General features: G+C 45.9%; 1 protein-coding gene across 1 annotated transcript in view; it reads left to right on the forward strand.

The window, feature by feature from the left end:
• The first annotated feature begins 2,977 nt into the window (after window positions 1-2,977).
• LOC127604989 (poliovirus receptor homolog) overlaps window positions 2,978-27,020 on the forward strand; it is a 103,927-nt gene continuing 79,884 nt past the window's right edge. Inside the window, exon 1 of the mRNA XM_052072447.1 lies at window positions 2,978-3,089. Coding sequence (XP_051928407.1) covers window positions 2,978-3,089 — 112 coding nt within the window. The remainder of the gene's footprint in view (window positions 3,090-27,020) is intronic.

A 27,020-nucleotide genomic window follows, 5' to 3' on the forward strand; every position in this document is an offset into this window, starting at 1 on the left:
GGAGGGGAATATAAATAATTGCAGTTTGGAAAATGTCAACATTTGTCTCCGTGACTTCCGTTCTGCGGTAAGCATCATTCATTTGTCATAATTCGACAGACGGGTGTAGTCAAATATATATATATTTTTCCTGGCATGATCCCATCATTAATTCATCCAATGTCCAAATATTCACATTTCTTCATGTCTGCATGTACATTAACACTGTAGCATGGTAATTATTGTATCTCTAAGTACTTATGATGTTTTTTTTTAATCATTGGTATCGTGATACTGATGGTGTCATGATACTATTGTGCTATTGATAGCCGTTGGTTTTATTGTAATATGGCTGGTATGATGAGATCAACTTTATGAATACCACAATGTGGATATTTGCATCCATAACTATGATAATATTGTAACTTGACTCTTCGCATATACATCAGTATCGTGATACTGCTGGTATCATGATACTGGAGTTGTTGCCCGAGTAATGCTTTTAGATTGTGATGCTGCTCATATCATGATACCCGAGTTGGTATGATTACCGGTATCATGATACTTCTGGTATTGTGATACTACTCGTATCGTACTGTGATAGTATTCTGAAACTGTATATCACAAAATTGTCCTATCCGACCCTACTTTGTTGTTCTGTTGCAAGTTTGAGCAAACTTTCCAAGGTAACAGAAAATTGACCGATGGTTTATTTTGAGTTTGAGGCCGCAATCATGTTGAACTGCCTGCATGTGGTGCACTGTGGCTACAACACGCACACACCGAATGTGGAACCTTCTGCGAAGGCTTTCCTGCCCTGCTGAGATTGATCTGTTTGCGTTAAGAGCAAAAATAGAGGGTGGGCCAGATTACAGATGGCTAACGAGGCTGGCAGGCTCGCGGGGTCTCCGGGGGGGGTCTACCAGAATGATATCAATAAAATATTTATTTCTATTTTCATTCTGTCACGTCTGTCATGTCTGAAGTGGCAGGAGGCTGTTGTTGTCATTGTGTTGTTGTCGTGCTCCATGTTGGCGCGTTTGCGTGTCTCGGATTTAAAAGCCGTCTTCTGTAAGTGCCGCCGTCTCTTGCTGGCTGAAGCCAAACGTTGCTGTAACTTAGCTGCCTGCCTTTGAAGCTTTGTTGCCAGCAAGGCTGAGTGAAAAGTGGAGAAGAGGAAAGAGGAAGAAAGTTGGAGGGAGCGTAAGATGAAGAAGAGGCGGTGGAGGTGGAAGAGAGAGAGGGAGAAAATAAAAGGAGCAAATGAAGGAGGGGGTGGGGGAAGAAGAGGAGCGAGAGAAGGAGACGGAAGATGAGAAAGAAGAAAAAGGCGGGGAAGAGAAGAGTAGGAAAAGAGCGTAGAAAAGGATGAAAAATATGACTGGGAGAAGGAGGAAGAAGATGAAGTGGAGAAGATGGCAAAGTCCAGAAAGAATACGCAACCAAAGACTGACAAGATGCAACAGAAATGCACAAGACAAGTGGCTGGAGAAACCTGATTGGTTATCGCAAGGAAACAGGTGCAGACAAGACACAGCAAGCACCGCATGAAGACATGAACAAGGAGGAAGACACAAAGTGGAACCAAACTAAGCGCAATCAAACAAATTAACCAAAAAACATGACACAACTATTGATTTTTTTGTTTGTTTTTTTGCCAAATGGAGAGACTAAGGAAAAATTTATTTACGCTTTATGCACCCCCCTTCAAAACGGGAACATTTTCAACCACGTTTTATTGCACATTTTCTCCCTGCAGCTCAGAGTGCTGGTGGACTGCTGTCATCAATCATCATTTTGATGGCCCGTGTGACCCCGCGCCCCCCCCTCACGCCCCTCAAATTGAAGGCTCAAGTACCGCTCCCCGTGCACATTCACTTCAATAAGCCTATTTTTCTTTTGATTGGCAGAACACTATTATTCCATAAATCTAAAGCTAAATGGGAGTATCAGGTTCTGTCAAACCAGGTATGAAGGATTCAATACTTTAGTTGTGTGTGTGTGTGAGAGAGAGGGGGTGCGGGGCGGCGTGGGTACTGTCAAACTAAGCATAATATAAAAACGATTACACAAGCCTGCTAAAAACAACCACCGAGCTTTGCCTTCATTGTCTGCTAGTTTAATGCGAACACATCACGGGAAACGTCACATGCAGCGATTAGCATCTTTGTAGCGGCATTAAAGTTTTAAGCAAGCGATATTTTGAGCACAAACTGCCAACAACACGGCAGACGGTCATTAATTCTTTATCCTCTCCGAGGGGCGACCAATTTTCTTGCCGAGTTGTGACGTTTCCTTGTCGATCCGTACAGTATGTTTGGATTATACTGCCCCCTGGTGGTCAGTGCGTGCGCACACGATTGAGATTCACAACGTGTATTGAATTGAATGAGCAAATGTACAATAAAAAAAATAATTTGTCGCTTCTGTCATTATTTTAATATTAGCGAGGGCCCTTTTTTCTCTCTCGGAAAAGATTTTTGTCGGAAAAACATTTTGTCGGAACATGACAAAATGTTCTGGTTTTGGGGGAGGGTGGAACACATTAAATGCATGTCGGATGTTGTCCTCTTGGTGTCGCTGTTCTGACATCACAGTTACTTCCCGCGCTGGCGGAGCTTCACACGCTCGCTCACGAACACCTTCACGCATTCATTCACTCACTCACACACACACACACACACACACACACTTTTTACCCGCTCGTTCGCTCGCTCGCTCCTCACGCCGTCACTCGGGCATCCTGCGGGGGGCTGAGAGTGCGCAGTGCGGCCGGCCCACCCGGGGAGTGGTTCCTCTCCTCGCCGTCAGTCACGCAGCCGGAGGAGGCGCGCACGCAAGCACGCAGACGCGAGCCGCGCACGTCGCCAACCTGGCCGCGAGTCCCCAATCAGGCACACAAGCGCGCACACACACAAACGAGCGTGCGCACGCACGCAGAAGTTCGTGGACTAATCTGGCTCTTGTGGATTTTCCCCTGACGTCCACCTGCCAGAAAATGGCCAGAGACGGCGCTCGGTCCTCTTCGCGGTCCGCAAGCCGACTGCTGCTACCGTCGCCGCCGCTGCTGCTGCTGCTGGCGTCGACTTGGCTCCTCCTCGCCGGCCGGGGTAAGCTCACCGCGGCGGGGCACGCTCGGAAAAGTTTACGGCGGCTGTCACCGATGAGGTCCCACGTGTGGACTTGAGTAGTGGTTCGCTTCTCTTTGCTGCTGCTTAAATCGGCGGCAGGTGACCGTTGAGGGAGCTTTAATCCGCCTAGAGCCGCCGCGCTCGGTTGGCGTTCACCTGCTGGAATGTGCTGTTGAACAACCGGGGAGCCGCCGCCGTTGTCATGAATGGCCGTAGAGCGCACCTGCTCATCACACGGGAGTGGACACTTAGCGCTTTATTATTAGCTGGACAATGTCACCCCCACGCTTGTTAAGTGCGATCAAAACATCTATCTGCTTGAAGGCACCGTTAAACATGCCAAAGTGCGCCCCCCCCCCCCCCCTCCACACCCTCAATCCACCCCCACGGGGCATTTGCACGTTTTTGGCCCATCTCGGCGTGCACGAGCCCACACGATCTATAAATAAACTGTGATTAAATAAGACGCCTGCCTTCACATGGCAACTTTGTAAAAGATTGCAAGTTATTGATCGGGACTGTATTTCGCCCCCAGATGCAAATTGATCAGGATTGATGGTCAAGGTTGAAAGTGGTTCGGTTGTTAAAAACACAAATAAGGGGTAGGGGGGGCACGCCTAGTTTGCACTTTGATGCCTTGTTGTTGGATTGACAGCAGATGCCCGCTTGGATGATTGATTAGGCGGAAGGTTAACTCTTGAAAGTGGTTTAGTAATGAAAAAATGCCATTTAAAAAAAAAAACAGCATGAAAGATTTCGGCCATTTCTGCCCCTGTGCACACACAGATCATGCTGTATGTGTTTGCCAGCAAATTTGATTTCATCTTGAAACCAACAAGAAGGATGACAACCACCTTCTGTTTAGGAACGTGCGCATGTTTGACATGTGACTGTTTAATTTTCATAATTGATCAGACGAGGGTATTTATATTGGCTGGGGCTTCTTCTTGAAAAACACAAATCAATTGACTCCGCCTCTCTGTGTGTAAAGCAGCCGTTTGTGTTTTTGCTCGATTTTTTTTTTTTTTTTACTCCAGTTACAATTGCTCGTCCTTCAGGTTAACTATGGAAAGTGGCATGTTAATGAAAAACATCCCTGAGTGGCTGTATCGGCAAACTAGGCAGGATACGCAAAAGAGACTCAACGGGCCGAAATCGGACACAAAATCATCCATTTTGATTTTGAAGTAGCCATTTTGGGTGAATTGAACACAAACTGCTTGCGGCTTTTAATGATTATTGCTTTGGTGTGCTGTACTGTTGACCAGCCCGCATTCACGTGTTACTCACTTTGTTATGCCCGTCTTGCATATTTGAATGTGAAACAGTGCAGCGCCGAGCCTCGGGCAATGCCGCTGTTCTGTTTTGTTTGTTCAAAGCCGCGAGCGGTGAATTATTTTTGAGGGGTGGATGTCGCCTCGACGTAAAACAGCACAAGTTGATTTATCAGCCGTTGAAGGACTTTCCTCAGACTGCTGGTTACTAATATTATGACTGCGGGCATGCTGGCGCTCCAACTGGTTTTGCGTGATTCTGTCGGTCAATTGGCAATGTTTGTCAACAGCGGGCGACTGATTAGGCTACAACTCATGAATCTTCCCGGTGTTAAAAAAAAAACATGAATCCTAGCCACTGAAAACTCAAGCTAACGTTGCAAAAAATAAATAAATAGACCATTTAACATAGCCCAACATGTTTTTTTTTTCCAATAAAGCATTCAGCACCATGCTAGGTTGAATGAAATTATGCTAAAATGCTAGCCTGTTAGCTCTACCATGATCAAGGTCGTTTCATTTGTTGCTATTGTTAAAGGCTAACGTCAAGGCAAAATAAATATTAATGATTACTTTAAATCCCCAAATGTAGAAAAATGTTCCAAAGTCATTGAAAATCAAGCCTTTCCGCTAAAAAAACGGATGCTACTTCGTTTAGCATCGTTTTCATGTCCACATGTAAGTCCCGATTAGAGGCACAAATGTATACGGACAAAAAGTCTCGGCTAGCTGAAATATATCCCAGCTGGTCACATAACGAAGCACTCTAAAGCGGCCAAGCTAGTTGAAACCGTTTGTTTACGTGATATTCACGCATCATGTGATTAGAAACTTTGAAAGTTTTTTTTGTTGTAATGGAGCTATCTGAGAACGTTTCGGCTTTTCGACCCCGAGCCGAACGTGTGCTGTCACTCTGAATTGGCATATCCCGACTCTCTTCACCCGAAGGCAGCTTTCGGCAAGCCCATTAAGCGTCTCAAGGCTTCCCCCCCGCAACAACCCGTCCAGGTGAGAAGCATTTTAATGAGCGATTTAATGCCAGGAACCCACCGCTAAAGTAGTGGCTGGTAGCTCTGGTTTCGGAATTGAGACGGAGGTAACGCCTGGGGTGTGGGGGTGGGGGGGGCAACAAGTTCTTTAGCAGCTATGCTAATTAAGTGATGCCACAACACCTCTATAGATGCGACCCCGTTCTGAAATGTCAACAATGTGTTTGCCGTAGATGAGCTTATCAGTCGGAAAGCAGGCGCCGATGATTATCGCTTCTTGAGCGCCGCGGCCTGATTGTGCACAGTTTTTATTCATGACTCATGCGGTGGCGCTTAGTTGTCGTGAGGATGGCGACGGTGGCGGCGAGCTTTCGTCACCTTCCGAGATCGCTATCGCTGGGGAAGTGGGGGGCGGGGGGCAATAATAATAGATTTTTTTTTTTTCATGAAAGGTCAAGATGAAGTTTGAGTATAATAATTGTAAAAATTTGAGTCTTTGCTGTTCGGTGTGTTCGGCTGCCCTTTTACATTTTCTCTTTCGTTTTGGCTTGTAAATTTACACAAATATTGGACCTGCGGGGCGTTGAATTTTCAAAACAATGACACAAAGAGCTACCTGGGCTAATATTCCGCTCACACGCAATGACAATATAATTGAAACGCCCTTCCTGTGTGTTTTAGAGCATGACTTCTTGAGACTTTTGTGCAAGGTCGACTTATGATAGACATGTCCGCTAAATTTCAAGTTGCGAGGCAGAATCGTCTCCTCAGGCTGAATTTTTTTGTTGTTGTTGATAACTCCAGAAACGGCTTCAGAGCATTTCTGTGTAAGGGAAATCCTGAAAAATGTTAGCGTCAAAACTATTTAAGAGGACGTCTGTTGTCTGTGCTCATGCCCGAATGACAAAAGTAAAAAATAAATAATTAATAATCCTATTTGGACACATAGTGACCTTAGCGACCCAAGACCGAGATCCACTTGCAAAATCAGTCACCTTTAAAAAAAAATAGAAAAGAAAAAAAAAAGTAATTCTTTTGCCGTAAAGGTCCACAGCCCTCTGTGGCTCATGGAGCATCGACGAAATGTCAAGAGAGTGTCTTGAGAGTAGTGGTCCTTTATGTGTGTGTGTGTGTGTGTGTGTGTGTGTGTGTGTCTGTGCACACTACTACTTTTCACATGCACAATAAAGCCAAGCCGCGAGTAGACTTATTGTTCCAGCGCACTCGAAAAGCCAACTTGATCTTTTCCCCACTTCAGTTTTCATGTCGGCCTTCCCAGAAAGCGCTGACAAGTTTCCTCACCCCCCCTTCCATTTTCCGCACTCGTCCCCTGCGACGCTTTCACGCATCGCACCGTTTGTGTGACATCACAACATGGCGTGATAACTTCATATGCGTGTCGCTTTGAATCGAGTTTTCCTGAGTCCCGATTTGTCGGCTACTGGTCTTGCTGGGATTTAAAAATGTGAATGGTGAACAGTCGCAATTTTGCAGATTTAACAGCCAATCCAAATGAACTTTGTGAATTTAAGAAAAAAAAATACATCAACACACGTTCTATTATTCTTGCTCTGTTTTTGTGGTTCAACCAAACGAATACAGTACCGGATCTTCTATGTGGCGTGTTTTATGACAATATTTTTTTTGTGGCTCGGGATAGGCATGCTTGCAAATTGTTCTATTGCCTGTTTCAGACTGTCTGGAAATTATGGCCTCTGATGACGATGACAGACTCATGACAGGCGTGCAGGGTAAAACAAACCCAAAAAAACGGAGGCAGTTTTTCTGCGATGAGAGGCCGGCAGATATTTGCAGGCGGTTGCGTCACGTTGTTTGTCTTTTCTCACGCTCACTTGGTGGTGTGCTTTATCGATCCGCAGTCTTTAATGACCCGGCATGCGCCTAATGAGCATTGTGCCTCGCAGCCTCTTGCATAATGCATCCCGCCTAAATCACACTTCCTGTTTTGCAAGACTTGACTTGACCATTTGGAAATGGTCGCCATGGATACGGCCGATGAGGTCGTCTGCCGTCTCTCGCGAGCAGTGCTGTGAGGGTTTTTTAAAAAAAAAAAATTGGGGGCGTGGATGATGAGTGAGCCTCGCTGGCGTCTGGTTGGGAGAGGCCCGGGTGAGAGGAAGGCGGTGTTGACGTGGGAGTTTTCGTCAGTGCTCGGAAGCACTTGTGGATTCTTCAGCAGGTCGACACTCGCTCAGCCGCACGTTGACGAGAGCTGAAGTCGTCGCTTTCTTAGCAGCGCATGGCGCTGGGCATAGGATTTGCTTACTTGTCCATAGAGAAAGTCTATGATGTCATCACGTGATTTTCGTAGTTAACCTGGCTAAAAACAAACGCTACGAAAACCAAAGTGATCTTTCCAATAGGAAACAATGAAAAGGGAATTAATTCGTTTTAGACACCCCAAAATATTCACAAAGATCCATTTTAGAGAGAGGAACTACAGTTTAATAAACAAAAGTCTCAAACTGGCAAACTGAGGGTGGATGGAAAGGCTATCAGGGCACCCCAAACATGTTGGTGGGGGGCGCCCGGGAGCCACCTGCCGACACATAGATCATTTATAAAAAGTTTGAGTAAAATATGTCTGCGATTGTGGCAAGGCAATGCGGCAGTAAACTGTTCAGCAGCAGAGCTTCATTTGTTTAGTTTAACACGACACAAGCTGATTGGAGCGCATTTGCGCGCTATTATGTGACTATCCGCTGGGTTGAACATTTTGGTTATTTCTTATTTTCTCATTTTTCCCAGCTTAGATGTAAAAAAAAAGACTCGTACATTGCCGTGCAGCATGATTAGTCTTTTATAATAATATAAAAAATATATTAAAATACATTTTTTTTAAAAATCTAAATCGTTGGCCAACTCGACACTCTGATTGGCCGCCGCCCATGTCACTCACCAGCCCCGGCCCCAGCCTTTTACAACCTCGAACACTCAAAATTCACAGACACGACGGTATCATAACCACGCTGTATTCCAGTGTCGTCTCACTCTTTCTCTTTGTTTCTGCATTCTTGTGCTGGCGATTCTCTCTTCCAGCCATCCTGGCAAGCTTCCGCGTCCAAGGCCCTTTTGTTGGAACAGCGTTTTGTAGGGATTGCAAAGGCTGCCACTGCACCCCCCCCCCCCCTTAGCACACACACACACACACACACACACACACACACACACACACACACACACACACACACACACACACTTCTTCTGTCAGCCTTCCAAACACACACTTTTAATCCAGTCTCATAGTTTAAACAGCAAGGCCGCAAGAGGCGAAATGTTTGCTCTCTCGCTGTCCGTGAAGGTTAAATTATCTTGGCATTTGGAGATAGCCAATTTTCACTTCCTCTGGGTGCGATGCATACGCATCCTTTTTCTTTTCCCAAAATGGTGGCACGGTTTCATTTTTACAGCCGCGTACATGTCAGGGATCATTTCCTCTTTGGGACCTCGCTGACTTCTTGTGGGTGGCTGGTGATGAGTCGGAAGTGGAAAGGTTTCCATCGTGGCGTCTGCAGTGCATCTGCCCATCGACATTGGCCCGCTGCTTCCTGTCGGGCATCCTGTTAGACATCACCGAGTCATAAGAGTCGTACTCGGTGTTCGAGTGCCGCCCCAGCATGGACCGCTGTAATGTTTTGTTCGTGAGGTTAAAAGTTATTTTCTTTATCAGGGGTGATTCCTCACTGAAATCGTTTTTATCCAACAGCGCAAATGATTCTGGCAACAATCATCAATTTTGTTCATGGCAACCAAACTTCATGTCTCACTGTGAAAGGCAAAAATTATAATAATAATCATAATAATAATAATTCAGCCCATGCTCAAAGTTTTACTTGGCAACATGAAATTTGGAAGGCATGTCAATCATGAGTCGACCCACAAAAAAAATTATAATAATAATAATTCGGCCCATGCTGCCAGTTTTACTTGTCAACATGAAATTTGGAAGCCATGTCAATCATGAGTAGACCCACAAAAAAATAATTATAATAATTCAGCCCATGCTGCCAGTTTTACTTGGCAGCATGAAATTTGGAAGGCATGTCAATCATGAGTAGACCCACAAAAAAATACTACTAATAATAAATCATTCCATGCAGCCAGTTTTGCTTGGCAAAATGGAATTTGGAAGGCATGTTAATCACGAGTAGACCCACAAAAAAATACTACTAATAATAAATCATTCCATGCAGCCAGTTTTGCTTGGCAAAATGGAATTTGGAAGGCATGTTAATCACGAGTAGACCCACAAAAAAAATAATTATAATAATTCAGCCCATGCAACCAGTTTTACTTGGCAACATGAAATTTGGAAGGCATATCAATCATGAGTAGACCCACAAAAAAAAAAGCCACAACACGACCGCCATTTCGGCTCAAAGTCATGTATGTCGTCAATTGGCGCTCACATCACTGTTCAAAATCAATAGTTTTTTGTTATGCTCTGGAATATGATTGTCAGTAGGATTCTTGTTTGTATCTGCAACAGCATCCTACCAACGCTCCAAAAAGAAGAGCCCCTGTCATCGCCAGTCATCGAGTGACATGCGACACACAAGTGATGCTGCAAAGCACCCCAGGGGGGCGGCGAGCAGGCCGTCTTGCGCGATGGGGACGCTTCGCCGCGTGTGTTCGGCCATTACTCCCAAACGGGGAGGACTCTTCCTCGATAAGCGAAATGACAGTCAGCGGGTTGCCTCTTTTACTGTAAATCTCTGCACCCCAGGCAGTTTTTAAGTGTCAGAAACGCCATCCGGGTTGTAATTACCGCATGGCTTGCAGTTAGGAATGGTACTGAGCCCCCCTCCCTTCGGTGTTGTTTTTTTTTCACCCCACAAAAAGTCCATTAAGAGCATATTAACTGCACACGACTGCCCCCGTCTTCATCCCGGAGTCTGTTTGCAAGCAGCGATTCCGGTAAGGATGACTTCTTAATCCCCAGGGAGGCTTTTGGAGCCTCCAGTGGTTCTTACAGTAGGCGGGTAATGTGGGGGTCTGACTGCCTTGCTGGCCGGGGTGTTACTAATGAGGTGTTTTTGCCTCATTTTCATGTTCGTCCACTTGAACACCCAACATGCACCGCTGCAAACTTCCTCGCAGGTTTGCGAAGTTCATCTTTGTACAGCTTCCGAACAACTTGTGTTGTAACTTTTTGCCCCTTTCCGTGGAAGCCTCCAGATGAAAAGTCAAGAACAAGTGAAAGTGATCCGGCCCCCCCCCCCCCCCTAAGTACAAGACAGATGCACCAATATAATGTGTTTAGATAACTTCCTGTCACTTCCTATGATACCTGAGATGAATTCGTATTTTCATGCCACGCCATTTCTTTGTGATTCTTCCAAAACGCGAGTCAGGCTTGCCTTTGAGCTGATGATGTAACAGCTCGTTAGGAGTCAATATGCGCCGGGCGCGGGAGGTCAAATGCCAATTAGCGCTGCTTCGCGTGCTTCTGGCAGGGAGGACGCGTCGGAATAACACAGAAGAATCCGGAGCGCTTGCGCTTTGTCGACAGACTGACGAGAAGCAGCGGCGACGGGAACGTTTGGAGCCGTTGACGAGATGGGCAGATAACCCTCCACCCCCAGCCCCCATTGCCACTCACTGGCCTTTTCCTCACTTTGGCTCGAGACTGACAGCTCGCAGACGACGACGACACAGCGCAGTGTAATCGGTCACTCACCAGCATCGGCATCTTCAAAATTTTTTTGTTAAAAATAGCACTGTATGAGGATCTATAAAAATAACCAATTGAAATGTAAAGAATGAGAGTTGGTGCATGATAATTGAATGGCCATTGTGCTGCTCCTTCTGGCGTGCACGCCATAGTCACCAGAGGGCAGTGTAATAGAGGATAAAGAATATATGCCCCCGACTATTGTTTTCTGTTCTGTCTGCATGTGTTGTCACTGTTGGTGCTTAGGTATATGGGATAAATGCGCACAATGTACCACAAAAATAAATGCTAGTTTCGTTAGCTGGCTTTTCCCATTATGTGTTACCCTTAAGCTAGCGGAGAAATTTAGTCACGACTCGACTAGCTTGATTTTTGTTTTGTTTTGTTTTTTTGCCACAGTAACTTGGTACTAGCTTGAAGGAAGAGCGTTCTGACTTGCTTTGGTGTGTACTGTTTTTTTTTTTTTTTTCATTGGCTAATTGTGGGGGCTAACTGGATGCTAGCGCGCTCAGGCCAGCATGTGTACCCGGCTGGCTCTGAGAGTAAACGTTGCACTTTTCATTTGTTAATAATTCATCAAAATACTGCTGATGAAGCAAAACCATGTACATAGCATTGTGTGTGTGTGTGTGTGAGGTACATTTAAGATAACAGATCTCTTCTGACGTCATCTGGATTTGATCAATAGGTCCGTGCGCATGTGCACACGTGTGTGTTTTTCCATTCGTCGGATTGCTGTCATGCCAATCGCACTCGTGATTTCGAACTTCTCTTTTCAATTAAGCAGGCGCCGGTTTGATTTGTGTTGTTTACTCTTAATGAGGAAAAGGAACACAACGTGACGTCTCTGCTCACATAGCATTTGAATCTCCTCCAGTCCCTTTTCTGATGTGAAAAAGTGTGTGTGTGTGTGTGTGTGTGTGTGTGTGTGTGTGTGTGTGTGTGTGTGTGTGTGTGTGTGTGTGTGTGTGTTGTGCCATCAGGCCCAACAGTGTGTGCACTAATTACATTTTTGATAGCTTGTGAAAAAGTGACTGTGGCGTGATCGCAAACACTGACTGCTTCCATCACCGAGCCGCCACTGTGCGTGCGTGAGTGCGCGCGCGCATTCCTCATTAGTGTGTGCTTGTGATTTCAGCACCTTGGCGAGCATTGTTGGCCTTGCCGCGGCTTCATCATCACGCACGTGTTTTTGAATGAATCGGCTGACATCGATGGGCACTCACGTACGCAAAAGAATGCAGACGGTGAGGGTCCCATCTCGCACCGCGCGACCTTTTCACCCCACCTCCGCCAAGTCCAAAACTTGTCAACCAAAAACCAAAGGTTGCTCTTGATCTTGAGCCGTGTCCTTCACAAAAATCCGGTACGGATGTGAAATTTCGCTTCTGAAACATGTCAGCCTCAGGGGATCGTTATGGTGGCCGTGTTATTCCTCTGCGGTGGACCTTTGTGGCCATCAATGCCCCACCGGTAGAGACGTAATTGCGATGTCAGGTGGGGATTGGCCCGTAAAGACCAACACAGACGCGTACGAGCGCAGGAACACACACCTGCGGCCCACAAGCACTTATCAGGCGTGACAAAGACACACACACACGTTCGCGCACGGCGGCGGCGGCAAAGAGAAGCCATTCATCAAGAGACAAGGATGCGCAGGAGGAAGACAACGCCGGGAAAAAGAGGTGCCTAAGAGCAAATGTGTATTATTTTAGCGTAACTGCTTGTGCCCCTTTCTATTGAAAAACTTCCATCGTTATACCAGGAATGCATGTGACTCGTCGGGGTTGTAAGTCTTGCCCGAAGGGCTATTGACAACACCACATTATTGTCACTTTAGTACGTGTTACTTTGTTAATACGAGCGTGTTCTGTGGCCCTTGTCTTCATCATGGACTCTTTTCGGGGATCAGACAAGACGGGTCTGAAGTGCTTGTGCTTGTTCCTTCAAGTGGGATCAACACATACACTAAATGAATGACCTCTTGTGTTGAAAAAGCGTATTGTCTCTTATGTGAGGGGTGTATGTGACTCATCGGGTCTGAAAGGCTTGTAATCGTTGCCGAAAGAGTTGATGACCACACAAACTCACCTTTTGTATACAAACATTTAGCACAGTCCTTTGTCTAGAGAATTCAGCCTGACCAGGAAGCTGACTCATCGGGCATGAAGTGCTTGTGTGAGATGCTTCAAAATGAGATTACAACACGTCATGAAAACAAAAATCGAGCATGTCCTTTTCATTATGCTTGGTGTTGTGACTGAAATGTTTGTAATTATTGTTTCAAATATGTAATGACGCATTCCAATTTGATTCATACAAACCTTTAGTGCAGCCTGACTACAACTTGGCTTATTCGACTGTCGCTGGGGTAGGTGATCTGTCGGGTCTGAATTGCTTCAAGAGATGATGACCACGCTTTACTTACGTACACCCTATTCACTCATGCGGCCACTTCCGGGAACTCGTCCGGTCTGAAGTACTTGTTGCTCTATTTTTAATACAAAACTTTATTGCATCCATCCCAATTTAACTATGGTAACAATTTGTGGTCATTAGCAGCGGCACCAAATTTGTTAGCTGCTAATCCGAATCAGCGATTTTTACAATTTGTTTATTTATTTATTTATTTTACGTGGTCATGTTTGTTTCTTCCCAAATTTACACCCCAGGCCCACAAGGCAAAATGGCGGTGGTGTTGATATTGATGAATCGGGACCGCGCCGGAGCTGCTAATTAGCCACCTAGCCTGCCGGCTGACATTTGCCTTCTAACTAGCGCTGTTGTGCGTCTCATTGCACAAAGCACACGAAAGATGGACAACTTGCGACCCGCACTCCTTACTACACCGTCTGTCGGTGAGCGGACGCAACGCTTGGGTTTCCGCGACAGCAAAGCGGTTTGGTTGGTTGGTTGGTTGGTTGTTGTTTTTTTAGATAGCTCTTGTTTTGTTAGCTAATGTACCTAATGAGCTGGCCAGTAAGTACATGCAGTAATTCGAACCTCTCAACAACATATTCCAAGTTGTCCAATTAGGACAATGGCTCTGTTGTTGCCATGGTGATGCTCAGTCAGCCGTTTGCTAGATGTGTTAGCGTTAGCCACAGTGCTATCAATGACAAAATCATTGACTTCATTAGGATCCGTATCCTTTTGTAGCCGTTTGGCTGAAAACTCAAAAGTTTGGCAGGTTATGTACCCTGTGGAAAATGTCATTATCTTTTGGATCAACTTCTGAAAGCTTTCTACGTAAGAAAAATTTTATTACGGTCGTCTCAAAGACACACTGTTGCAATTAAACAGGATGTCGCCGATTTTGTTTGGAAGCGGCCATTTTGGGCAATCCCACTGCTACGAGTGGCGCTAGTAGCAGTGTTTTTTTGTTTTTTTTATTCCCATTTCTTTTTCATTTCTTTGGCTCGCGGCCGGCGCTGGCTATCCGTGATCTTGTCGCCATTTCTTTGAAGGATTCAGTGCACCACACTTTCAAGTAACACTTCATTGACGTACACTACTTTTCACACTCGATTTATGGAAGAGGAACGCTGGCCGCTGGAAGATTTAACCCTGGAAGATGGCCGTATAAAACAAATAGAGGTCAGGTCTAGTCGCATCAGGGTCAGGCTTTGTGTGTAGTGTGTGTTGTGTGTAGTGTGTGTATGTGTGTGTGCGTGCGTGTGTGTGTGTGTACTGCAAGAGTGCATGAGGTAAATCCTGAAATTCGAAACGGAGTTCATTTCATGTGTGGCGATGTGTAAAATAAAAATGGAGATGGATGGCGCGCCCCCACAGGTGTCGACCAGCGTTTGAACCCGCTGTGAAGTCACGCCGCAGCTCGGCATGCTGGGACTTTGAGTTGGAGGAGGAGGACTTTGTGAAGACGAAAGAAGGCAAATCGCTGTTTTCTCGTCCAGTTTATCAGGCGGCCGCATATTGCGCATGGCGGCCGGGCCGGAATGTTTGCAAGATGATTGGATAGTGGCCCGCCCCCAAGGGATGCCCCTGTTTTGCATCCGCTTGTTTATCAGCCTGCCGGCGTCCTTGTTGTTGTTGTTCGTTTTTGTTTTTTGTCATGGCGTCGTGTTCCGCAGACTTTTTGGAGACCTCTGGACACAATGCGGCACAAAGCTGCGGCTCCAGGCAACAATAGAATTACAAGCACTGGCAGTAGCGTATGGCAGCCCGGGCAGATTAGTGTTATTCCATAAACTGTACGCTCCTTTGGGAATTGTCAGTCATAGCGCTCACTTAGCGGGCGACGTCCCTGCCAGGATTTCAGCTTGTACTCGCTGGGATTTTCCACACCGACACAGCTCACTTTTCGCGCCTCTGATCAGGGCTGCCAGCTCGTCAGGCAGAAGAGGAGCGAACAAACCAACCGTGGAGTTGATCCTCGGATTCTGGACCTGCGACATTCCTCTTGTTGAGCTGCCTTTCCAAGCCAAGCGTTTGAGGCTCACGTGTAATCTGGCGACCAGATCAATGAGTCACTGTTTTTTCAATCTAATGCACATCGCAGGGTTGAGGGTTCTACTCCGGAGATTTTAGTGTCTGAAGTAGGATGATTTTTTTCCTTACATTGTCCATGCCAACCCCGGTTCGAAGGGACCCCTTGTCATCCTTGCATAACAAACTTAAAGTGATAAATGGTGCCAGAAGTGGGATTTTTAGTTGTGAAGCCCATAGTTTGTCGAACCCTCGGTACCCTCTGAGTGAGCCTACCAAAATAAAGTTTGGACTCTCTTCTTTCAACAGAAAAAAAAAGATTTGTTTCTATCTTTTTCCATTCTTCAGCAATTGGGATTACAAAAGTTTCATGGAAATGGCGATTCCCTGGCAAAAAACGGAGAAAAAGAGCTTTTTACAAAAGCGTGCATTTCAAACACGCGAAGCACCACTGCCACCTACTGGTCACTTTTTGACATGATTTACAATGCAAACGGCTTATTCTCGTTCACAGATTGCATCAGACCCTCCTCCTCTCTATGACGCAAAAAAAAAAAAGAAAAAAGACTTAGACGTACAAGCACTTTCTTGGTTGGCGGGGCCTAATTTTAAATTTTTCTTGTGGAATGAAAGAGTTAATGTGTGGGTTGAGGATACTATCCGAAGACTTTGGTAACAAATGTAGAAACGATGATTAGCCATGCGGCCATCCATGCCGCATCCAGTTTGAAGTACAGTGCACTCCGCTTAATAGAACACCATTGGGCCGAAGCGCTTCTGTTCTACTAAGCGGGGTTTCTATTAACCGGAGACACTTTATTAGGTACACCTTCAGACACGTCGACGACCAAGTTATGCACGCAGAAAAACCCCTGCTGACGAGTTAGAAGAGATATTTCGACTGTGGACGTCCATATCTTTAATCAAACAACAACTTTAATCAACTTCAGTCAAACATCTCAAATCACGAGAAAAATTTCGTTACTTTTGTCTGGAAACAGGAGTCCGTAATTTTGCGGTTGACTTCCCTCTCAATGCGCTGGATAAGAGGGAAGTCCTGGAAACCGCGGGCGTACCTTCTGAGAATCCGGCAATGCATCGTATCGTCTGAGTATGTCCTTCTTATCCGCAGGTGATAGCCCTCGTCTCTTGAATGAAGTTGAAGCCATTGTGACGTGCGTGTGTCTATGTGTGGAGTGACGCGTGCTACCTGTTACTGTATACGGCTAGAACTACCGCGTTTTCTCGCGATAGTGGTACAGTATCGCGATAGCTACACTTCGTAAACCACTAGTTTACAATGTTCATTGCTTACGGCCTGTTCTATTAAGCGGAGATCTGTTCTACTAAGCGGAGTATCTTTATAGGAAATTGCATTAGGCAAATCCGTCCCAGAGCCTTTTGCTCTATTAAGCGGATTACTCTATTAACCGGTGTTCTATTAAGCGGAGTGCACTGTACTCTCTCGACGCCAGTGGGTTAAATTCCTAAGATGGTGCCCCGAAGGGGCTTTTAAATTCTTAGGTGAGGGGTAAGGAACGGCAGACTTGTGAAATTATATCGTACTGTACCGCTAATGCTAATGCTGATGTTGAGCACCGGCCACCAGGTTTTCAGAGCCCGGAAAAAAAAATGACTCTGACATGCCACAAGTGCAGAGAAGCGCAGAGGCGGTGATTTCAGGTGAACCGGAGATTGTTTCTCATCCGCACGCCGATCCCTGTACTCCTCCTGAGATTTGTGTGAGGGACGGTGTCAGAAGTGGGATGATTAGCTTGCGAGGCCATCCATGCCTTTCGCAGTTTGAAGCATCCTTGGGACAGAACCCCCCCACCCTGGATGAGAGACTCTGGAATTGATGTCATGAAACTGGCGTTTCTACTCGGAGATAAGGGTGCTGTACTCCAGACTACTGTGATGAATGGCGACAGAAATGGGATGGGCCGTTTTGAGCGCAGATTGGAGGATCCTCAGGAATCTTTGTGCAATAGACTCTCGGGATAGTTCTTTGGTTGAGTGAGCAGGCTTTTTTTTTTAGAGTTCTGTGGTAAATAGTGTCAGTCGTGTGATAGTTACCACGGCAGGCGTTCTGTCATGTATACATTAAAATCCGCAGAATTCAATATCAGAATCTTTGTTTGAATCTTTGTGTTCTCGCGAGCGACTTGGCCTCACATCGTAACACTGGATGGGGTAAAAAGTGTGGGGGGGGGGAGGGGAAGTGAGTTGATTGGTGGAGGAAAAATGGGGCTTGGGGGGGGGCGCAGTTATGGCGATATGAAGATATCTTTTCAGATGTCATTACGGTTGGCTTTGTAGCCCGCTGAGCTAAAGTGGATTACGCTTGGCCAACTGTACGCATGACAATGGCGAGGAAGAGGAGCCACGCACGCATGCGCGCACACGTGCGGACAGACACACAATGATATCGCCCACGGCAACGCCTCATCCGACTCCTCTTCCTCATTTCCTATGCTGCGTTTTCTCTCTCTCCCCCCCCCCCCCCCCACTTGGCTGTCACGTCATTTTCTTCTTCTGTTCACCGCCTCCTCCTGCTTTTCTTCACTGCCTCCTTTTTTCTTAATTCTCACCCTTTCACCTCTCTCATTATCCTTTTCTCACCTCTTGCTTCATCATCACTCTCCTCATTTCCCTTTTGTTTCCTTTTTAACCTCCTCCTCCCCTTTGTGCTCGCTCAATCATTTTCTCATCTCTCTGCGAGGAGGCGCGCGTGCCCTCACAGGTTGTGACGAAAAGCAAATAGGGAAGGAAAGATTTGTCGGAATGCCACGGAGCTGGTTTTATGGCAGGAATGTTTGTAGCTGCTTGTTGCTTTCTTTGCCGTTTAACCCTTTGCAGGGCAATCATTGCAATACTGTTTATTAATTACCGCCGCCCATATGTCGTTTTATTCGTTCGTTTTGATTTTATAAGTGCTAATGTATATGACATGAGCTGCACAAAGAGTATGTAAGTGTCCTTGGCACCTTTTATGGTGCTATCTACCTAGCTATCGATATAGCTAGCTAGCGAGCTAGCTATCTAAGGAGCTAGCGAGCTAGCTATCTATCGATATAGCTAGCTAGCGAGCTAGCTACCTAAGGAGCTAGCTATCTAAGTAGCTAATCAGATAATCGTATCGCTTGCTAGCTCACTAAAATATTATTTCAACTTATTTACATTTAACAAAGCAGTTCAACACACACACACTTTGGGTTTTATTTTATCCATTTGTGTCCTTTTGTTTGGTCAACCTGAAATTTAAAGACATTTTTTATTGAAAACATGTTTTCAATTGAACTTTCATTTCAGAATCCACACACACACAAAAAGTCAAAACATGATACAATTGTTTTGAAAAGATTTTAAAAAAACGTAATCAGATCAACTTTTGTTGAAAGGGTGAATCTCAGATTTTCCATTTTTTGCGTAATCCTGATGATAAACAAGCAAGCAATGAAAACACAAACTGCTCTTGGAAGATGAAGACAGAAGCACATTTATTTATTTATTCACCCCCCCTCCTGCGCAAAAGAACGATTTAAGGCGGCATGGATTATTGATGGCTGCTCTCAGAAGGGGTCCTGCCTCCCTCTCATCATCCTCATCTTCATCCTCTTGTCTGTGCTCCTCTTCCTCCTCTGTTCTCGTCTTCATGTTCATTTCTGTCCATTTGACACTTTCAACTCCTCGACTGGCCTGCTGCCAAGCAATCTGTTGTTTCCAGACCACTATCAGCACACCGAGAACCCTTTTTGGTTGCCGCAACTAGAATTTCTCAAACTAGCTTATATGTCAGCCCTACTGATTTTTAAGGACGTCGTAAATCACGTAACAAGCAGCGACGGCGGCGTCCGTACGTGTTCGATTTGATCCAATTCTTAATCGGGCGTTTTTTGTTTTGTTTTTAAACTGTTGGGTGTCAGAACAAGCAGCGCATTGATTGTCATTTGCGTCGTGTCAAGTAGACACACTCAATATGCTGTCGCAAATTTTTGTTAAATGGCATTGCGGGAATGCTATTGACTTTGAAACACTTGTATTGATTGCTTGTTAATAATATAATAATAATAATAATGCATTTTATTTAAATGTTGATTTTTTTCATTTTTTTTCCCAGTTTGATTTGATGCACTCCCTCATCCTTTAAATCCAAATTGATCATTTTTGTGACACCGGAAGTTATAGCACAGCAAAACAAATGCTATTTGTGAACCTACTATTTGGTTTGTTAGCATTGACCTAATCATAAATATATTTTCACAAGTATTTATTGATGTGATGATCAAATATTTTACCCATTTGTCCTGCCTTAGAAGATCCGAAGGATCCGCAGCATTAGCTGAAAGTACTTTTACGACACGACGAAACAAAGTCATTCACAATCATAAAAGAAAAACACATGAGCATTAACTAGCAAAATGGCCGCCTTTTGTTTTTGGTAAAGAGGTCATCCGCTTCCTTTTCCTTTGGTCTCCTCGCAGACTAATGTCACGCCGGCATCATGATGGCTCCATTTTGTCATTCGGCGACCACTCTTCTCCTCCTCCCCGTCGCTCCATTTCACTCACTTCCTCTTTAGCAAGGAGCCTCCCCCCCACCTCCCACCATCACCACCACCCCGAGCCCCCCCTCACCCACATCATCTTGCCTCGCCTCGCTCGCCATCTGAACAAATTGCTCGGGACGATGCGTCCAGGTTGGCCTGCCCTACTTTCGTCTCCCGTGTGCTCTCTTCCTCTGCCATCTCGTCGTGTGTTTATTCAGATGGGAACGGGATGGATGAAGGGATGGAAAACAAGTAAAGAGATGAGGGGTGGGGGGGTGCATGCTCCAATCTATCTGGCGCTGACTGACTGCGTGACACCGTGTTTGTTTACATTTAAATCAGAGCCTCTGTGTCACTCCCGGGAGAACACTGAGGTATTGTGCGGTGAAATATACCTGTGATTTCCTTTAGCGTTTGAAGGGTAATTTATTAGCACATTGCTTCTCAAAGTTTTTTTTTAACTAATATCTATGTATCCATATCTATATATTAGATCCCACTCCAACATTGCGACCCACTCCGCGCCCCGTCCTCGGGCGGCGGCCATTTTTGCGATCTTCTCGACCGTATGAATATGCGATTATTCCCATTGTACAACTTGGCTCCCACGTTTTCACACAAAGACACGTTGGGCCTAAGATTTTATTCACGAAAATGCAATTGCTGGTCACTTTTTCTACTTTGCTGATAACAAAAGCTATTGTGATTTTTTTTTTTTTTTTAATCTACTGGTTAGCACATCCACCATACAGTGAAGGGTTTGGTTCGGGCTCCGCCCTTCCTGTGTGGAGTTTGCCTGTTCTCCCAATGGCTCCGCGGGTTTTGTCCGGGTAATCCGGTTTCCTCCCACATTCCTAAAACATGCATGGCAGACTGATTGAACACTCGAAATTGGCCCTTGGTGTGATTGTGAGTATGAATAGTTGTTTGTCTATGAATGACCTTTGATTGGCTGGCAAGCAGTTCAGGGTGTCCCCTGCCTACTGCCAGAAGATGACTAAGATAGGCTTCGCCCTTCGCGACCCTTGTGAGGATAAAGTGCATTGAAAAATGAATGGATGGATAATGTTTTTTGGGGTAGTATTCATGAAATCATGACACTGGCGAGCAACGAGAGAGCAGCCGAGGGGTCTGACTTGTGAGTCCAATTGCGAAATAGAATTTCAATTTGAATTTTTAGTTCCATCTGAGCGCTTGCACAGGTGCGTTTGGTCGGTTCTTCCTCTTAAAAAAAAAAAAAAGAGTGATAGAAGTTTTTGAATACTCCCTGGCTGGACGTGATCCGGTGGGCCTTCAAAGTGTCCTTGCGCTCATTTGCCAATAACCATCGCCGCCGCTTGATACAGTCATCCGCCTCGAGTTTGCGATTATAGCATCTCGCGTGTCAAGTGGCTTCAAAAGAGCCAAAAAAGAAACAAAATTTTGTGTTACGCCTAACACTCGTCATGTGTGCCAGTGTATAGATTCAATACATATTTAATGCGCTGCGACTGTCAAAGCAAATATGAAGCATGTGCACTTCGTGCTGCCTTCTTGTTTTTTTTCTCTCTTTGTTTTGTTTTTTTCGTGTCACGCGTTGGAAAAAAAAAGTCAAATTTGTGTGCGTCTGTGTGGGTGTGAGTGAAGGGGTGCCACAGAGGTGGGGGGTGGGAGGGGCGCACACAGGAATGACTGTTGACAAGGCGCTAATTAGCAATCAGAGTGGGCCCCCTGCCTGGGAAAGAGATCTTTGTATTGTGTGCGCGCGTGCATGCTAACGCTAACACGCGCACACCAGCTCACACAAGCGAACACGCACAAATGTGTATTTGCACTTACACGCGTGCGCCAGGATACACTCAAAGCAACACGCTATGTGCGCGCACATAAATACGCTAACACACAAATGCGCTAACTCGCGCAAACTGAAGTGCTCTCAAACTCACGCAGGCTTGTAGAATGAAAAATGCTGTAACACAAACAAGCTAACTTTTCAATCCTTCACGCACACAAAAGTTACACACAAATGCACTAAAACACCTGTGAACCAACACTGGCACACACAAAAATACGCTAACTCGCGTATTTTCCCTTTTCAACATTCAAGTAGCAATCATCATTAGCATTTAGCTTAGCATTTCATCTCATCTAAACAACAGCCAACCGAAGCAAAGAGGAGACAAAAGTTCCAATCCTGTGCTGCTCCGGGGACATTTGATACACGACAAGCGGTATTGACATTTTGCAGTTCGTGCGGCCCAAAACTAATAGCCCTACTTTCAATAATAGCACAGCGTAATAGCTCTCGCTGGCTTCCTAAGGCCAACATTATGCTGTCGGCTCGCTCCCGCCGAGCGCTCAACAGGTGCGGCGAGATGGCGTGAGAGGCGAGCGAGGTCGCCGCAGATCACGTATGATTGGATTTATTTGTATTTTTTATTTTCCCCCCTCTGTTTGTTCCCGCTCCAACTCTCTTCTCGGCAGTCAGCGGACTCGATGGCTAAGCTCAGGCGGCGGGATTGATCTGATTGGTTCTTGTTTTGTTTTTTTATTGGGGATGGGGGAGTCATTTGTTGCTAGGAAGAAATCAGGATGTGACGGTGAGAACTGTGGGTACACACTGCAAAGAAAGGACAGGGTATATCCAGGCGGCAATGACGTGCATTAAGGGGGGAGATATTTTGCTGACGGTTTGCCCATAATCTCCCAACTTTTCTGCTTCGTCTTCCGCTGCTGCCTGCTCACACTCTCCTGATTTTTGTGTGTTTTGTTGCAGGGCTGCCTCTAAGCTCCTGACGTTTACCTACTATAGTCTCCTGACTTTTTAGGAAGTCTTCGCTGATGGTATGCCCGCAGTCTCACAACTTTTTTTTGGTTTTTTTGGTGATTTTCTCTCCAGTAGCAAAGTCTGTTACTGTCAGTTGTCCCAAAGTCTCCTGCCTTAAAGTTAAGTTTTCAACTACCGGTTTGCCCATAGTCTCACAATTTTTAGTAAATTGTTTCCCCTGGTTTGCCCATAGTCTCCTAACTTTTAGTGGAGTCTTTCACTGCTGGTTTTCTTGACGTTTCACAACTCTTGGCCACTGCTAGTTTTTCACTAGTTTCAGGTCTTCCCCCCCCCCCCCCCACGGTTTGCCCATAATCTCCGCGCTGTTTTCCTTTTCCAATCCTGACTTTTATCAAGGTCTGCTTTTGATGCTTTGCCCATATTCTCCCTACTTTTAGTGAGTTCTTTCATTGTTGTCGCCTGCTGACTTTTGCCAAGGTCTTTCAGTGTTGGTTTTGCCACTATCTCAAGACTGTTTTGCCCATATTCTCCATACTGTTACCGAGCCGTTTCACTGTTTTGGTCTTGACGAGGACGCCAGAGATCAGTTGTGTGAAATCACATGGCCAACAGGGTTTATGCTGTCTCCTTGTGGCAAAGACGGTCAGTCCAAAGACGTCCTGTAAGCATGGACGCCGTCGGAATATGAATAGCGGTGCGGGCGCGATGGATCTGCTCTGCTCTGCCGGCAGTGTATCAAATGGCAGATCAATAATCTGCACATCATTCAGCATCGCATCGCGGGCCGGAGGAAATGAGATGCCAACGTGTGGACGTTCTTAAAATTCAACAACGCGGAAGGAAGTATCGCAATTGACTTTTTATTCCCCCTGGGCCACATTAATATACTATGACATCAACACGTTTTGTGTATGAGGACGCCGCTCGGGTCTGAATAGATGATCGGCGGCCCGTTTAGGCAGTAAAATCGTTCAGACATGACTCGTCTGCACCCCGAATGGGTTTGAGTTAAGCATCATTTCTTGAGAGAGGGCAGAAAGGAAACAAACACCAACTCAAAGGATCGTTGTTGGGCTGTTGTTGCTCTCGCGTTCGGCAGCCCATTTAGGCAACCGACGTTTTGAAGTTCTGCCTCCTTCTGTTGACTCTCAGCAGCCCGTTGAGGCGATGCTTTGCAACAGCCCTAAAAAATAAAATAAAAAACGGCGCCAGCTCGGTTCTTCCGCTCATCAGAGCAGGAAATTCTTAAAAAGCAATCTTCCGAATTGTCTTTTTGGAGATGCGTAGCCCATTTTCGTCACTCCGCAACTCTTTGACACCCCGAAACGATTCAGCGACCCGACGGCGTGTGGGGCGCTCCCCTGCGGAGGTTTCGCCGGCGGCCGTCGCTCATGAATTCCCGGTTCGGTATGGGGAACGGTCGGGTGGCGGAGACAACGCTGGCAGTCTTCTTGGTTACGGCGTGCGTTGCCATGGCAACTATTAAAGCAGGCGGCGGGCGGCTTTATGGCTCAGTTATTGGCTCGCCCTCCACTAATTAGATTGATTGCGTGGCCGCTGCCGTTAAATGAGAAACACGACCGGCTCAACTTGAGCTTGTTTGCTTGTTTGACGGCGGCCGCGGCATTCCTGCCTGTTAGCGTACGCGTACGCGTGCACGTGTGTGCGTGTACGTGTGTGGGCACAGTGCACACCAGCAGGCTAGATGTGATCCCACCAGGCCAAAGTGAAGCAGCTGCAGTGTGATATGATCTGCTTGTGTGTTTGTTTAATGCCCCACTTCACCTGCACTCCTGCGGAAGCAAGGTGCACACACACACACACACACACACACAGACACACACACACTGGCAGTCACAGCCCATCACTTCCAATGCTAATGTCCATCGCGGTACATTCAAAGTGAAAAGGGACTTGATCGCCATGGAAACCGTCACCATTTTGGCCGCGGCGGCGTTAAAAGCAGCACAGAATGGCCACATTGTTCTGCTCGGAACTCGGCGGGCCCGATGGGCGCCATGCTGGACACCATCTTTGTTTCGTGCGCTGGCAACATTCCCAGTGGGGGAGGGGGCAGGGTAACGAGCGAGGTCATCTGGGGAGAACTTTGCATCTTTGTGTACTACGGCAAGATGAGCGGCCACCTGGGGATCAGGTGCACGCTGAGCAAATCACCAAAGTCTTCATGTTTGAAAAAGTCTCTTTTGTCCACTTGTACTTTTCCGCCAGCGTGATCAGGAATGGGGAGTGCTTGATCCGTTATGGATACCTCAGCATGCCAGAAAAATCCGGAAATTTGCCTGCAACTGTACACTTGTGAAAATGGAAGTCGTTGGATCAGGCCAAGAGGGTGGGGGGGGGACTATTATCAATATAAGATTTAAAAAAAAAAAAAATATATATATATATATATATATATATATATATATATAAATGTAAAAAATATATATTAAAATATATATTAAAAAATATATATATATATATATATATATATTTAAAAAATATATATATATTTTTTTTTTCTGAGCATGACTGTTAGCTATTTACCGTCGTTGCTGACTAGTTCCTTCTCCACCAAAGGACTCCTGCTGTCCATTTTAAACAAAACAGGCTTGCACAAATGTATCTTACCGATTTTCACTCTTTGTTGAAAACAGATATGAATGAATATTTTATTCAAAATTATTTTATTCAAATTTATATTCAGCGAAACGTAATTTTTCGATATCAAAGTTATCGATATGAGAAATACAAAATGCAGTGCAGGCGTCCTTGTCGCGCGGCAACAAGTATGGCTCCTGAGTGGGATTCATCAATCGACTCTGGGAGGGGAGACGACGCCCCCGAATGGCGACGGAAGCCTTTTGAATGCCAGTCAGGTTCCTTTGTCCCGCCCGCAGCCAAGATCACAGCAGGCAAGTGGCCATGTGAAGCGGTGCCAGCTAGTTAGCTCTTATTTTTAGCCTCTTTGTGCATTAGCGCGCCGGCTCGAAAACATGTCACGTTTCACCAGCCGCTTATGATTCACTCGCCCTCCTCCTGTGCCGGAATCGTCGACTCCCTTCAAGACCTGTCGGGACGCTGAGCGCTCCGCACGTCTCCTCAAGAATTCGTCGCAAAGAATTCCGTCGCCGCAAAAGCGTCCAAGTGCCACGGAGGTGCAATCGAGTGAGATCATCGATGGTTGTCCAGTGAAGGAAGAAGCGTAAATCTTTCAAGGTGAAAGATTTACGTGTCTTGAACTTTTCTCGAGCTTTCGAAAGAAAAAAAAAAAGGGTAACTGTCGGCTTTTACAGGCTGCGTGAATGGGCCGCAAAATTGCAGGGTCATTTGCAAGCATTACCAGAACCGTGGCATTGAAGAGAAAGTGGAACATTTTTGGCTTCTTCAGCCTGACGGCTGGGAAATTGCCACATCGATCGACTTTGGTTCGCATTTCTGCGCCGGTTTTACAGAAGACTACTGGGACAAAAAGTTTTTGTCCCAAAGATTTTTTATTTTTTTTGGGGGGTGCGAAAGAGCTTTAAGCTCTAATACGACATCAGAAGATAGCCAGGTTCGTATTCTGTTCAGCCATTATAGAACGACGTCATGGAAGAAAGGAAGATTCAACTTTTTTTTTTCTCTGGCATTTTGAAAGGACATCAAACTTTGATTCCCCCAACTCAACTCAACTGTATTTATAGAGCACTTTCATTGAAAGACGGTGTTTAGCCGGGGGTAGCTAGCCATGCGCCGTTCTTAGCTAGCTTGCCTGGCGCGAGATCGCTAAGCGCCTACTGCCCAGCATTCCCACGGTAGCTTACTCGCACCCGGGAGAGCAAGGATGAAAAGTAGCTAATTTGGCTAATTTGGCTAACGCTACATCCGCAGGGACAAAATTACCCGGTCAACTTCTCCATGGGGGCGGGGGGGAGAAATGGCACAGGCAATGCAAAGCGTGCTTCTGATACTGCGTCTTAATCAAATTTGCGGGCCGACTTAACCCCCTGTTCCGTGTCAGTACCTCAGTATCGATCCAGCTTGAAATCTTCCGCTATTGACCAAGTCTGGAGGATGCGTACAAGCTGTTTTTTTTTTTTATCCTTTCAAACTAGAGCTTAGCGATTTATGTCGATGCCAGGCTGCCCTGTTTGAAAACGCGGCCGCGCACGGCACCGCCAACACCTTTTCATCGGCCTGCGGCACCC

This window comes from Hippocampus zosterae, chromosome 7, assembly GCF_025434085.1.
Source record: "Hippocampus zosterae strain Florida chromosome 7, ASM2543408v3, whole genome shotgun sequence".
Taxonomy (NCBI): Eukaryota; Metazoa; Chordata; class Actinopteri; order Syngnathiformes; family Syngnathidae; genus Hippocampus; species Hippocampus zosterae.